Source organism: Aptenodytes patagonicus, chromosome W (assembly GCF_965638725.1).
Source record: "Aptenodytes patagonicus chromosome W, bAptPat1.pri.cur, whole genome shotgun sequence".
Classification (NCBI taxonomy): Eukaryota; Metazoa; Chordata; class Aves; order Sphenisciformes; family Spheniscidae; genus Aptenodytes; species Aptenodytes patagonicus.
In genome coordinates, this window is record NC_134981.1 from 1,652,825 (window position 1) to 1,666,759 (window position 13,935).

General features: G+C 42.0%; 1 protein-coding gene across 2 annotated transcripts in view; it reads right to left on the minus strand.

Moving 5' to 3' along the window:
* Positions 1-6,899: 6,899 nt before the first annotated feature.
* LOC143171950 (ras-related protein Rab-27B) overlaps positions 6,900-13,935 on the minus strand; it is a 45,830-nt gene continuing 38,794 nt past the window's right edge. For both annotated transcript variants that reach the window (XM_076361136.1, XM_076361138.1), the window contains exons 3-6: positions 13,205-13,290; positions 10,384-10,487; positions 8,890-9,013; positions 6,900-7,478 (exon numbers count right to left, since the gene is read on the minus strand). In XM_076361136.1, the coding sequence (XP_076217251.1) occupies positions 7,289-7,478; positions 8,890-9,013; positions 10,384-10,487; positions 13,205-13,290 (504 nt within the window). In that variant the 3' untranslated portion in view covers positions 6,900-7,288. The remainder of the gene's footprint in view (positions 7,479-8,889; positions 9,014-10,383; positions 10,488-13,204; positions 13,291-13,935) is intronic.

Consider the following 13,935-nt stretch of genomic DNA (forward strand, 5'->3'; position numbering starts at 1 on the left):
ACTAGGTAACCGTATGGAACAAAAGCACATAGCAAAGAATCATTTCCTCTGTTGCCTTTAACTAGTTTAGACAGAAATAATAATAAATTAGAAACAGATCTGCCCAGCATCAAAGAGAACAGTCCCAAGTCAACAGCATCCTCTGGGAAAAAAAACCCCAAAACTTATCCTATATGGGTGTTGGGGGGGGGGGGGGAGTTGGGGGGGAAGGGAATTTATGTTTAAAGTAGAAGAATTAAGACAGGAAAGAAGCTGTGAAAATTTGGCTTTCTCTTTAAAGATGCCTCAAGCCAGGCCTCCTAGCAGTCAGGTAAAAAACTATTCATTTTTACAGCTTCACATCAGTTACAACACTTTTTTTCTCCTTTTCTTTGTAAGTAAGATCAGAGCGTGGTCTGAAACTCCTACAGTGTTCACACCTGTATAAAAATAGCAGTCACTTGAGGTTATTTTTACGCTTGCTACTTTTCTTCAGTTATAGTGCCAAGAACACATGTTTTAAAATAACAGCTCCAGATTTTTTTTTTTTTAAAGTTTAGGCTGAAATCTTTAGTCATATCCCTGGATTGAAATAGTTGTAGGAGATAAAACCTCTTACCTTGCAACAGTCCCAATGAGTCACTATGGAGCAGGTATGAAAATCACATCTTGCACAACTTTTAAGAGTTTCTTACATGATCCAATCCTCTAAAATGTAAATGTATGTATGACAACCCTTTACACATTCAGAATGTTAAATAAGATGTAGCCTTCAGAAAACAGTTAAGGCAATCGGTTTTTATAAAGTTACCAAGACAGCAAAGAAACGGCAGCTGCTCTCAAAATGTCTTTTGCTACATCATACTTACTGCCAGTCTCAGCCATGTGAGCAGTCAGCAAATTGCCTGTTCTTACCTTATGTCTCCTCTTTTTAAAAAAAAGCATGCTTCAGGCACCCAAACCCCCTCTTTTTTTCTTTCTTCTTTTTTTTTTTAGAGAAGCAAATACCTTTCCTCTTGCAAATGTCTGTAAAAAGCCACAGAAGGCAAAGGCTATAGAAAAGACAAGAGTTACTCAAGCCCCTGCTACTGGTTTTCTTTAGTGCCACTACCTCTCCCCAGGGGCAGGCGGGTGCTGAGCTGGATGCCAGGCTCAGGACTCAGCCAGGGCTCCAAGCCGGCTCTGCCACAGCATCCTGGCTAGAAAAGGAGATGATGAAGTGGGGAAACCGCATCAGCCGGGGGCTGAGAAAAGAGGATGTGCTGCTGTGCAAGGGCAGCCCGGAGCGGCAGCCCTCTGCTGTAACTTCAGTTCGGTACCTGCCAGGGTGGAGCAGGGCCCCTGGCTGAGCAGAGTCACTCCCCTGCCAAATGCTTTTATTTGGAAGTGAGTCACTAGAACAAGGAAAAAAAAAAAACCACACATATTACAAGCTGATCACAGACAAAAATATTTCATAAAATGAAAGCAGAAGCTTAAATGATTGCGAAGCCTAAAATATACCACGCGCCACACGCTATCTCCTGGCCCTCAGACGCTTCTAATCCTCTCACGGCTCTGAACGGGCATTGCTACATGTCAGCAACAGACCCTGTAAGGAATTCTGGAGAGCGTCTGCTTAAGCATCTAAAAACTCTGCATTGAAGAATAGCCATTAATACTCTCCTGGCCTTTTTCAGTTGATGGAATAATTTTTTCATGGCTGGACAATATTTAAAATAAAATAATAAGTAAATCTGTATGTTCATGGAGTAGGTACTTCTGTGCAGTTTTTTTTCATTTTACACCCTTTTAGCTCTAGTTGTTTTGCCCCGACAATAGCTCCTTACTTCACAGAGACACTCCAGACCCAATTCTCAAGCTGGGCTCTCTGGTAAACACTGTAAACATTTAAGGGCATTTCTCTTCTCTAAAGCGTGTTGCCTCTTGTACCGCTTCTATCCTGCAATTTCCAGCCAGCCCTAGGTACTCCCACCCCCCTCCACCTGTCTCCGGAGGTAACTTGTTTTATTCCTGAGGATGCAAAGCAGCACAGGACCCTGCCCTGGCACTGGCCAGCATCTCCCCTTGCCCACCTGGTAGCAGGGCTGGCCAAGGCACTGCAGTGGCATAACATAAACACAGGCAGTGTAAATTCACCACTGGAGTGATCTCTACAGCCAAAAAGTTACTTTCAATGTATGCATCAAAAAAAAGTCCCATTTGACAACAGCACATTTCCTTTCTTGTGTTCCTAAAAAAAGTCTTGGCACTACTACTCCAAGGCGATGGGCTGGGGAAGGTGAGGGCAAGGTCAGCAGAGGCTGCATGAATGTCAGAGTAAGAGCAGCAACACCGGCTTAAAGACATTCCCTGCTGACTGTAAGTTTCCTCACTCCTCCGAGTATTACCCCCAGGGTCTGAATTCACTAAGTGTGGCAGTTCATAAACGGAGCAGCAACACCAGACTTTGGCAACGCAAATATTTAGCAACGGGTAAGGGACACATTTCCTTCACCAAGACAGACCGAGCCAAAGGCTGCAGGCGAACGGAAGGAGCTGCGACCAGGGGGTCACTGTGGTGCCCATAGCCATAGGTCAGCACTCCAGCACTACTCTAGCATACCGTATTAACATTTTTTGATGCCACATTTTTACATTCATGCTTAAAACTGGGAGGACAAAAATAACTGTAGATCAGGAAGAAGAATGGACTATGGTGAGCTCTAAGGATGAGGCGAGAAGTATAACGCCCTTACGCTGTATATGTGAGTTAACTGGGACACGCCGAGAGAATTAAGGGAACAGATTCAAGAAGTCGGGTAACTTGAACTGTCTTGGTAAATATCACAGCCTGAGACAGCTGCCGGAGACAAGGAAAGCAGAACTACACAGAGAGAAAAGGAGACCAAAATTATTCTCAGTGTAAGATCCCGCAAGTCGCATCTCTGAAGGACTGGCATTACCGTCACCTTTTTCAGTGCACAGCACTATGCAGTTCAGAAATTACCGCACACGCTGCACAATAAAGTCGGCAGGAAGAGCACTTTACTGGAGAGATACTGGAAAACTAAGATAATTTTAAAAGGACACAAAAAGAGACCTTGAGAAACCAGTGCCTGGACTGAAATTCAAGAGGGTTGGAATACTTGCAACTAACATTTAATTTTTAGTATCACCCTGGATAAAGTATCATAGGATCTTCTCTCCCTCTCCAGCCCTGATGCGGGATATCTAGCAGGCTTGCAAACAAGCTGTATTTGTGCTCAAAAAAAGCAAATGCTTAACTTCCAATTCAAATATGTATAATCAAATTTTGCAACAGCAGAATCTCGATTCGAGTTCTAGTGGGATGGGATGAGGCCATATCCTACCAGAGGCGTTAAGTGAAAGCAAACTCATTTCCCAGGCCGGTGTCCTGGAAGAATTTATAGGACTGAACATGTCAAAGTGAAACACTTTGAGCAACAGGAGTGAGAAAAGGATGAAAACGGTAGGATACGTGGCTCCAGCGAGGGATACATTCAGGAGTTCACAGTGCAGTCAGAAGAGCTCGAACTAGTAAAGTGCTGTGCCAAGATGCTGCGCCTCACTGGCGTCACAGCAGCCTGCAGCCTGTAGGCAGGATGGCACTACCCACTGTACGGGTGACTCGGCTGTGCCGCACCGCCCCGCCAGCTCTTTTCCAGCAGGTCACAAGCAGCTAGCAGGGGCTCACTGTGCATCCAGCTCACCATGCTGCAGTTGGAAAAATTACCTAAGAGGATCCATTACAGAGCTATAGCAGAGGTGAAGGAACGCACTTCAACCAGAAAGCGAGTACCAGATAGACGTGGGAAAGGGTCTTCCAGCACGTGGGATGGAAAAGTTCCTTTCCATACAGGCATGGCTCTGTAAGACTGTGAGTAGCCCCCTTGCAGTGTTCTTTCTTTGCTGCAGTTACCATTATTTCCTGGATATTACACAAAACTTGTGAACCTTAACACTGCTATCGCTTTCAGTTCCTACCACAGCAGCAAGGAGTGGCCCTGACTCATCCATGCAGGGCTGCAGTTGCTCAGCGGGGGTTCGCAAGAGCCGTGACGCTGCAGGAAGACGGACGGACGTCGCCAACTGGACGTATACGAATGTGAATCTGCTGGTGGGCATGTGAAACCTAAGAGGAATAGTTATGAAGAAAAAAAAATGGAGCAAGAGTCAAATGATGATGGAGAGGGGACAGAAGGCGATTTTTAGTAAGAGTTCATTATCTAGTTTTTTGCAAAGAGAGTTAACCTGATAAACAGCAAAGCTGTTAGTAGCCATTTAGAATCACTTATCATGTTCCTCTTAATTTGGTAACTGAGAGCTCCTATACCACCTACCAGGAAAGAAAACATGTCTAAACTTCTCTTCCTTTCCTCCAAACAAAGTTTTGATGGCAAAATCCTTTTGGGATAATAGTTTCACATGCATTCACAGATTTCTTTTTTTTTTTTTTAAAAAAAAAAAACAACAACACAGAATAATCATCAGTTTCTTCTATTAGCAAGTATATAAATACAAACCAAGCAATGGAATTTTTACTACAGTCATTTCCCTTTCGTTCCTAAGCAGACCCCTCGAGCAACACTGGGCTGCAAGGGCTGGCCATGCGCTCACTCCATCTGCGCTAGAGAGTTTCCGAGACTGTATCCTTACAGAACAGAGCTCCCTGGTAACGGACCGCCAGCTCTGACAATTCACAGTCACTGAAGCTCACTGGCAAGGTTAGGAGAAACCTTCCTCCAGACCAAACTGTTCTGGGTATCACTGCTGTATTTTTTTTTCTTTTTTTTTAATTATTATTATTTTAAGAGTGCTAGTTTCAGCAGGTGGAGAGATAAATAGAAGCAACTGAGCTCCATCAAGGTGCTTTGAAACAGCGCCAGGTTTGGGATTTTACACACCTTTGTACAAATCATCTGTCTGCTACTGAAGTCACTTTCAGTTTTGTAAAAGCTTTTAGACAAGCTATACTTCAGCTGCTCTGGGAAACACGCTGTGGTTGACTGTTGGTAATTTACTGTTCTTTGCAACTTCTTTCACTCCTGTTCAACAGACAAAAATCTGATGCCACAAAATGAGAGATTTCTTTGAAAGTGAGACAGGGAGCTCCTCAGATCATCGTTTTCAGGAATTCAAGACATATTACTATTTTTTTTGTAATCAGGTTTATGTTTTATGCTACATATTAAAAAGCAATACAACTTCACTTCAAAGAAAACCCTGAACTTCCAGTCTACGTATCTCAGGTAACTGAGGAACCTATCTGAGTATCAGCCTGCTTGCTGTCAGTCTACTTACATCTTCTGCCTGAGAAATCACCTGTTGACTACCACAACAGCTTTTCCACCTCTTGAGGTGTTAGGACTGTTTATAGCCTATAAAAGGACCTGCATTATACCTGTTTGTATAGTATACACTATATATAGCCTTAAGGTATAGTCTATCACCTATATAATCTTTACAGCCTGTAAGTTAGATTTCTGGCATGGTAATCGCAGCTATTTGGTTACTCACCCAGTGGGTCTGCTCCTACGGGTGTACCATCTGCCCTGTTAACATGCCAAATCATCAAGTAAACATCATTTTAGGAGCTGGGTAGAAAAACCTGTTATTTTTTCAGCAGTGAATCTGGTAAATTCTCCATTTCTGGGAAGCACTGAAACACTTTATGAGCTTGCTATTCATAAAGTTTGCAATTTTGAATCAATCAAAGCTGAAAATATTTAAATAAATGAAAGTCTGCAATCCTGCCAACCCAACCAATTAAGCTTGACTTGTAAAGAGATCTGTTTTTACCCCCCAATCTGTACCCTCCCAAGTGATTTGAAAGTAGCTTAAAGCGCAATAAACACAAATAGACCTTTAACTACCACCTGTATAAAAACAGAACTGTTATTCTACAAAACAGGACAGGGTAGACTAATAAATATGCTGTGACTTGGTTTAGAAAATGATCTATACTTATAAATATAGTATTTTTCTTTAATTTTTTTTCCTGTATTTGTCTTTGTTTGTGATAAGCAGCTTGCTATTTCACTAGAACTTGCTTTCACCTGTAGAAGAAATCTTTTGCATTGCACCCTTCCGCTGCAGCACACCAACAGAGCAACTTCTACCCTCTGCGCTGAGATACCTGCAAACTTCTGCAACACACTTCTATCCGTCAGTCACATATTCTGGACTCACATGATTCCAAGTCCCCACATCGCATTTTTTCCACTTTGCCCTCTTGCAGAGAATTTAAGAGTATGAGAAAGCTGTCCTCTGTTGAAAACCTAAGTGTACGGAGGACCCGACAAAGCTGTAGCGGTAACTTAGAGGCTCTCTCAGCACAGCAGAGTTTACAGTTCCCTTCTAGGCAGTGCAAACAGCCACAAGTTCTTCCCTATGTCCTACCTGCGATATACAGTCACCCAGAGAAAGAGAAGAAAATAGATAGTTTCCTTCAGTTGAGGAGGGAAGAATATTTTTTGCTAATGGTAAGAAGTTGTTTCATAAAATATAGTTTATCTCTGTTCCCATACGTTATACTCTCTTCTTTATAAACTGTCCCTGCAGCGTCAGAATCCCTCTCCATACTTTTTCCCATAACGCTCCAATCCCTGCTTGGATTATTGGCAACACAAGCAATGCTGCGCAATTCCCTGATAATTTTTTTTTTTTTTTTTTTAAATTAAATGCCCTACTTCCTACCCCCAAACCCAAAACACACACACGCAACCCACCCCCCAGCCACCGTCTCAGTGATTCAGTCAGGACGGATTCACAGCATTGCTTACTCTGTGCAAGTGATAAAAGTTTTTCTTAATAGGCCACATAAAATCTTTTGTATCTCTGCCTTAGAAAACACACGGTCCCTGATGCAGATTAAGAATTATAATGAAACAGGATTCTGTGGAAAAATGGCACAGACCTAGAAAACCACCCACCTCCATTTTAATTTCAATATCCAGTGTATGCAGACAATAGGTTCTTTCCCTCCTTTTTTAAAAAAATAAAGCTACTTTCCTCTATTCAGTATCCTGATCACATGAAAAATAAAGATGAGGGCTGGGGGAAAAGGAGTGGGGAAGAAGAGGTGGGAGAGTTTTCCATTAAGATGGCACCGTATCAGGAACAAGAGCCTCACTGAAACACAGCTTTTAGTTTTAAACCAGTTCTTTGGAGAAAAATGCACAACCCCAATAAAACAATGTAACTTTGCTTCTGTGCACGGCTCAAGAAAGCCGGTTTGAATTTGGTGGTAGGTCAGCCATATTCTGATGAACTATTTTCATTGGTTCTCACAGTTTAGAGGTGACGTTTAGCAGGCACACTTTTTCTCCTCTGGTTTTGCTGAATCTAGCTTTCCCGAGCTTCCTCCGTTGGCTGTGTCGGAGACCTGTGTCTTGTCCACGCACTGCTCCATACGCTTCATTATCAAGTCCAGAAGCGTGTCCACAGCCTTCTCCACGTTCTGTCCGGTAGCAGCACTTGTTTCGAAGTACGGTATGCTACGGTGGAAAGGAAAAGGTTTGCTGGAGAGACTTTTAAAGACAACCGAGACTCAACTGTCTGTAACACCCTCAGTGCAGCTATCAATGGTGGGTTTAGTGGCAATGAAATGAATGGGACAGACTTCTGGTTTGTCGGGACTCTACTTCCTTGCTGGGCAGAACCCAAACTCCTGCTCCTAAGCACATGGTGGCATGATGACATGAGCACAAAAATGCCACATTAATTTACAAAATGTATCCTGGCATTTTGACTTCAAATTGCGATAACATCAGCACAAACCTTGGCTGAAAAAGTCTTTCGGGTAACCAGAAAGTCTACTTTAAAGAGAAACCTAAGTCTGCATTACAGAAAATTTCAGAGACCACAGAACATACCAGAAACCTTTTTTTTAGGCAGATAGTTACAACTATTGCTATTTAGCAGTCCCTGTAAGTACTGTCTCCCTCCCTTCCTGCCTACTTATAAGCGCAACTTAACTTGGCTGTTTCCATTCTGAAATCCCCTTTGAATCCAGAATATTGCCTTCCAAATTGTCTTTTTCAGAAGAGAAGATTATCAATCACTCCAGCACTTCCATCGTATGAAATCGGGCATGAGCTACCGTCTCCTCAGTGTCACTGTCCTCCTTACCTGGCTCCACACAACTCTTTAATATTCTTTTATTATTTTTAAGTCTAATTTGTTTACTACTCCTCACAGTCTCTCAGGCCATCTTCTGCTGCTGGCCCAATTCTCTCTGAACATCCCTCATTGTACAGTAAGGGCCACTAAGGAAAAAAAATACACATTCTTTTTATCCACAGCACTATTTACTAATTATATTAACTATCAGCCAATTTATCCAGTTACAGGACACTCTGCAGGTGTTTTTAGTGCAAAGTAATGTAGAAGGCTCACTAGAACAAGAAAAAGGCCATTAACTGTTTTATTATCCATCAGGGAAAAACAAATAAATTCAGTGCCACTGCACACCTAGAACCTGACCAAAATCCACAGGTGTCTCCACTTCCAAACTAACTAGAAAAGCAAATTACAGAAATTGTTAGTTCTTTAGTTCATGACACTGAGTGTTCATCTGCCTTTGGTATAGTCTGTCCTGAACTCTCAGGACAAGCCAACATCCCAAGAATGTAGTTTTCTAGTAAGAATGTTTCATTCCAGCCTTATTTCTTATGTTGTAATATTTTGGCCAAACTACTAGAACAGTGTGTTTCATTCTATCTATTTCCTATTCAAACAGGTCGATCTGAAAGCATGGCAAGTTGGATATCACTATAGGTGTATGTGATACTGCAATGCCTACAAATCTTAGGGTTTGTAAGTATACTTGCAAGTATCTCTAGCCAGTCATCAGCTGCACCTACAACAGTTATAGACTAAATTTAGCTTCTGTCATAATTTGCTTACCCATATTTGTCTGCCAGGTCTTTTGCTTGCCTTTCGTTTACCTCCCTTTGGTCTGATAAATCAGCTTTATTACCAATTAAGACTATATCTGGATTCTCACAATATGCATTGGCTTGCAGCTGACCTAGAAGCAAAAATAAACAGGAGTTAAGAGAATGTTCGAAGCGCCTTAGAGACCAAGATCGTTGACAAAATAATTCAAAATACCTTTCTGGCTCCCCACCTCAAAATATCCTAGACTAACCAGCCAACCACTTTATGCCAAACACATTTCCTTGTCGTACATTTACTTGCTAAGGGGAATTTTTCAAAATAGGAAGTAGAAATGGTACTAGAAAATTATTTCCAGTATTTATTTTACCAACATACAAAAAGACTTAGCTGCAATGAGGTGCACTAAACACAGTGCTTTAGTGGAGGAGAACCTCCACCAGCCAGAACTTTTATTCTACAAGACTCATAAGGACATTGTGGAAGTACAAACAACATCCCACGTCATCTGCAAATGCAGCTCTTCAGAAGTATAGGACAAAATCCTCAAGCACGTTTTTCTCTTGGATATACTCAGTGGTTTGAATGCAGTTTTATCCATTTGAAGATCCAGGCGAAAGTACTGTCCACAGCCTCGCCCCTCGTAAGTAATTGTACAAAGCCATTTACTTACACTTGCCTCAATCCTGAGGGGACTGACTTGAAAAGGCGCAGTATACACAGAAGAATATTAGAGACTCAGCTTGGTAAGCAGCGGAAGACTGTGATGATGGGGATTGTTTAGTGGGAGGAAGGAATCTCTGAAGAAGATGGAGCTGTTTTCACAAAGCTATCTGGATTCTCACGTTATCCCCACCTTCAGCTTGTTTGCTGGAAAACTGCCAGCTGGAAATGTACTGGCCTCTGTCCTTCCAGCACTCTAAATATCCTCAATTAAAAACAAACTTTAAGAATTTAACCTTTGTTTCACTTTCGGTCTAGCCGTTGTCTGAAGGAAAACCAACGACAGCAAACACTATGGGCTTTCAAACCAAATCCTCAAAGCCCAATCTTAATTTTAATTTAAACCTCAAAGCAGATAGGAAGGAATCACACAAATAGAAAACACACCATAAAGATAACAGCAATATCCAAAGTACAGTTTCCAAGCTCCTGTATATCATCTAAAATATGGGGTATGGCCAAGGAAGTGTCGAATGCCATGAATTTTCAAGAGGCAACAGATTTATTCAAGTTGTACCAAATCCAAACAAGATTATGAAGAATATGCCCAAAAGAGTCTGTCGTGCACAAAAGAGAAGAGCATGTATCTTTCCAATTTGATGAAGCTTTCACCCCAAATTACAGGCTGCAAGTACCCCACTTATGGCTGCACTAGACATAACTACTTTCTTTGTTTGTGAGCTGGAAAATGCTCAATGACGTGCATGAAGCCTAGAAGCCTAAAATACACAAGAAAGCTTCAAGTCAACCGATAAACGCAAGCTCTACGGTTCTACTTACTCATCCAATTTCTGACATTTAAGAAGCTCTGTTGACTGGTGAGATCAAACATTAGTAAAAAGCCCATAGCATCTCTGAAAAACGCTGTGGTGAGACTTCGAAATCTGAAGGTGGAAGAAAAAAAGAAAACATAGCTCTATTAATACAAAGTGATCTCTAAGGTAAGCACTTTTCTGGCAAGCCTGAACTGAGTAAAGGCAAAAGGGATAGAGTAAAGCTTTTCTGAATTGCTTGTGCAAAAATTCTATTTAAATATATCTTGAAATCTGAAGAGTCTGCAAGATTTAGTGGACATACGTTCCCTTGGAAGTAAAAACAAAATAAAATAATCCTTGACTTTCATTTTAGCTATGATGCATCACACCAGTCAACATTTATTAATCAGTGTGTTAGTAATTTACCAGAGGAAGCTTATATGTGAGAATATAAACATTGTCAGTGACTAATCTATTAGTTCAAATTCTGCCTGATTTAACCAAGAGCGAGACAGGTTGCCTAAAAAAAAAAAAGATACCGAAGCATTTAGTGTATCACAGATCAGTGATAGAAATGGATTCACCAGCCGAGATTACACACACTTAGTCGATGGATGCGCACTACTCAATATAGTCAATATTAAAGCAAACAAAGGAAGAGTAAGTGGCTGTTTACATGCTTTTGATTGTTCGATGTGACTATCTGCTGTGAAGCTCAGCTAAAAGGAAAAGGTAACCTTTCCTTGCAGAGCTCTAGACAACACATGCACTCCGTAAGCAGACCTGCCTAAGTGTGCATTCACAAGGGACATGGTTCACGGGCTTCCTGCAAAGCTACGGAGCTGGATGAAACTACAAACCATGAAATGCAGCTCTGTTTGTCACCAAAAGGCCACAAGCCTGTTCAAATCAGAAATGTGAAGAAATAGTGCTGGAAAACTGTGCAATGGCACTCTGGTGTTTTCTATATCACAGGGATCTAGCACATCACAAAACAGCACTATATAATCTCGCACAAACCAGCAGTACCAGAAAGAGTAACTGGTATTTTACGACAGACATCCATGAAAATTAAAACAAAAGCTCTCCACAGAAACATGTCATGATACCTGACGCTACTTTTAGGGTTTCTTTGGGGGGGGAGGGGGAAGTAGCCTCAAAATATTTAATCTCTTGCAGAGGTGTATACACAGTGTTGGAGAGTAAGGGAAAGAGATGCAGACACAAAATTTCAGCTTGCTTCTGCTTTTCTTCCAGCAGCAACCCCTCCCACATGGTATTTGCACTGCTCACTCAGAAAACCTGAAACCTGCCTCATCACGACTTTCCTTCCTCCCCGCTGGGCAAACGCTTCGGTCTGCTGCTCTTCAGTCGCTATTACACAGCAAATAGGTGAGAGTTGCATTTTCTTCCCTTGTTGGCAGATGACATCAGTAGTCACACTGAGGGCAACCTTACACACTTCATCATAGCAAAAACCAGTGTATGTAACTAGCCAGGGGAAGCTTAAGAAAGCAGTATCACAATTCTCCCTTTAAGAAAATAATGGGATCAAGTTTAATAGTGACAAGTCAAGAACGTCTTTGGAATGAACAAATAAGTGTGCACACAGAAGATGGGGAACAACTGGTTAGATAAAAGAATCCTTCTGCAAAGGAGGATTCTGGTCAGTCATGAACTTAATACATGTCAACCACTGTATGCTGCTGCAAAGAAGGCAAATACAACCAAAACCATAAAAGTAAGTTAAGAAGCAATTCTTCCATAGTACTTGGCATTGGTAAGACTTGAACTAGAACTCTCCATCCCACTTGCATGCTGGTGGTGAGAGAGGCTGGAACCAGCCTGGGGCAGTACAGAACAGAAAGCTTGCTCATCATAGAAAAGCCTGAGCAAGCCCGAGTCACGCAAACTGGAGAGGACTTAAGGAAGGCATCAGGCTGCTCAGGACCTTGTCACCTGCAAGAAAACACAGACTGCACAGCCTCTGAGAGCGACCTGCTCCAGGGCTTAACCACTCCCATGGTCAACACTTGTGTCCTTCTACCTAGCTAGAATATCCTTGCTGCTGCTTGTGACCGCCACCTCTTGCCCTTTAGCTGTGAGCCTGAGGAGAGTCTGGCTCTGTCTTCTCCCCACTGGGTAGACGAAGACAGCAATTAGCCTCCCTTTAGTCTTCCCATCTTCAGGCTGAACAAGCTTAGCCCCCTCAGCCCTCACCGGATCATCATATGCCTCTGCCTCCTGACCTGTTCTAATGGCACTCCATGGGACTTCAGTTTATCAGTACAAAGTATCCCACACCGGGGGTCCCAAGAATGGAAACAGTACTCCAGATGTGACCTCAGAAGTGTTGCATAAAGGGGAATAACCACTTCCCTCAGTCTGATGGCTACATGCGTGCCAATGCAGTCCTGTATGCTGCGCGCCTTCATCAGAACATGCCTTGCCATCCAGCCTAACAGAAAAAATGTGAAATACAAGAACAAGACACTTAGGTAGGTTATACAATGTCTTCCATAGGAGATTAGGAACATATTATGAAGCCAAAATAACAGTACAAAACAAACCAAAAAAAGCTAACCAACGAACAAATAACCCACGTGTGCCAGAAACGAGGCAGCGTGCTGCTAAGGCAGGGAGCAGACCACCTTCAGTTCTTCCAGTCCCGAGATCCTCTCTCTGATCACTACATCAAAGCAGTGTCAGAAAAACTTTATTTCTGTAAGATATTTTTCTTGTCCTAAAATATGAGGATTTCTGATATTTTTCACCTGAATGGACTAATGGTTTACCAGAAATGTGAAAAACTCAGAACTGCTTTCCAATGAGCTGAACTCTGTTACCTTTCCTGTCCGGCTGTGTCCCAAAGCTGGAGATGCACCTTGAAGGCTTTTCCTGGCGATCCATTTGGTCCTCTGCTGTTGTATACCTAACGAGAGAGTCCAATCAGTACAGCCATACAGCTCACACTGAAATCCATCGCATGGGTCACAGACTTGTATTTTGTGCAAGCGATAAGTAAGGAGTAAAAGTTCAGTCCTTCAGTAAAAGCTGACTCTTACCTCTAAAAGCCACTTCAGAGGGCCACTTATGATAATATTTAAAAACCCAGGAGCCACATGAAACGTCTATGAAAGCTGCACTTTAAAGATAATTTGGTCATATTTAGCACTTCAAATTAGATACCAATTCTTTAAAACTTGGCATAGCACTGTGCTGAGCAAGCTGTCTGTGTTCTGTTTCATTGCTGTTCTCACAAAATTTACAGCTGACTGACAGGATTAACCACTATTATAAAAAGCTATTTTTTCTTCATTAACTTCTGTTGGACATTAATGACTTCCTTACTAACTGCAACTGCAAACTCATAGTGCTTAAAGAAATCACTGTGACCTTTCGCTGGGGCTCAATTCTTTATTAAGCAGAAACAGCGTGTAAATTAGCTGTTGCAGTAAAAGACAGAGGGATAAAATAAGTATGAGCCGTTTCTGTTATCTGAGGTAGTTTAGCAGACTCTCAGCAATTTTAAAAGCAGGCAAATATTGCCCTTGCATTTAGATCAAGAGAATATGGA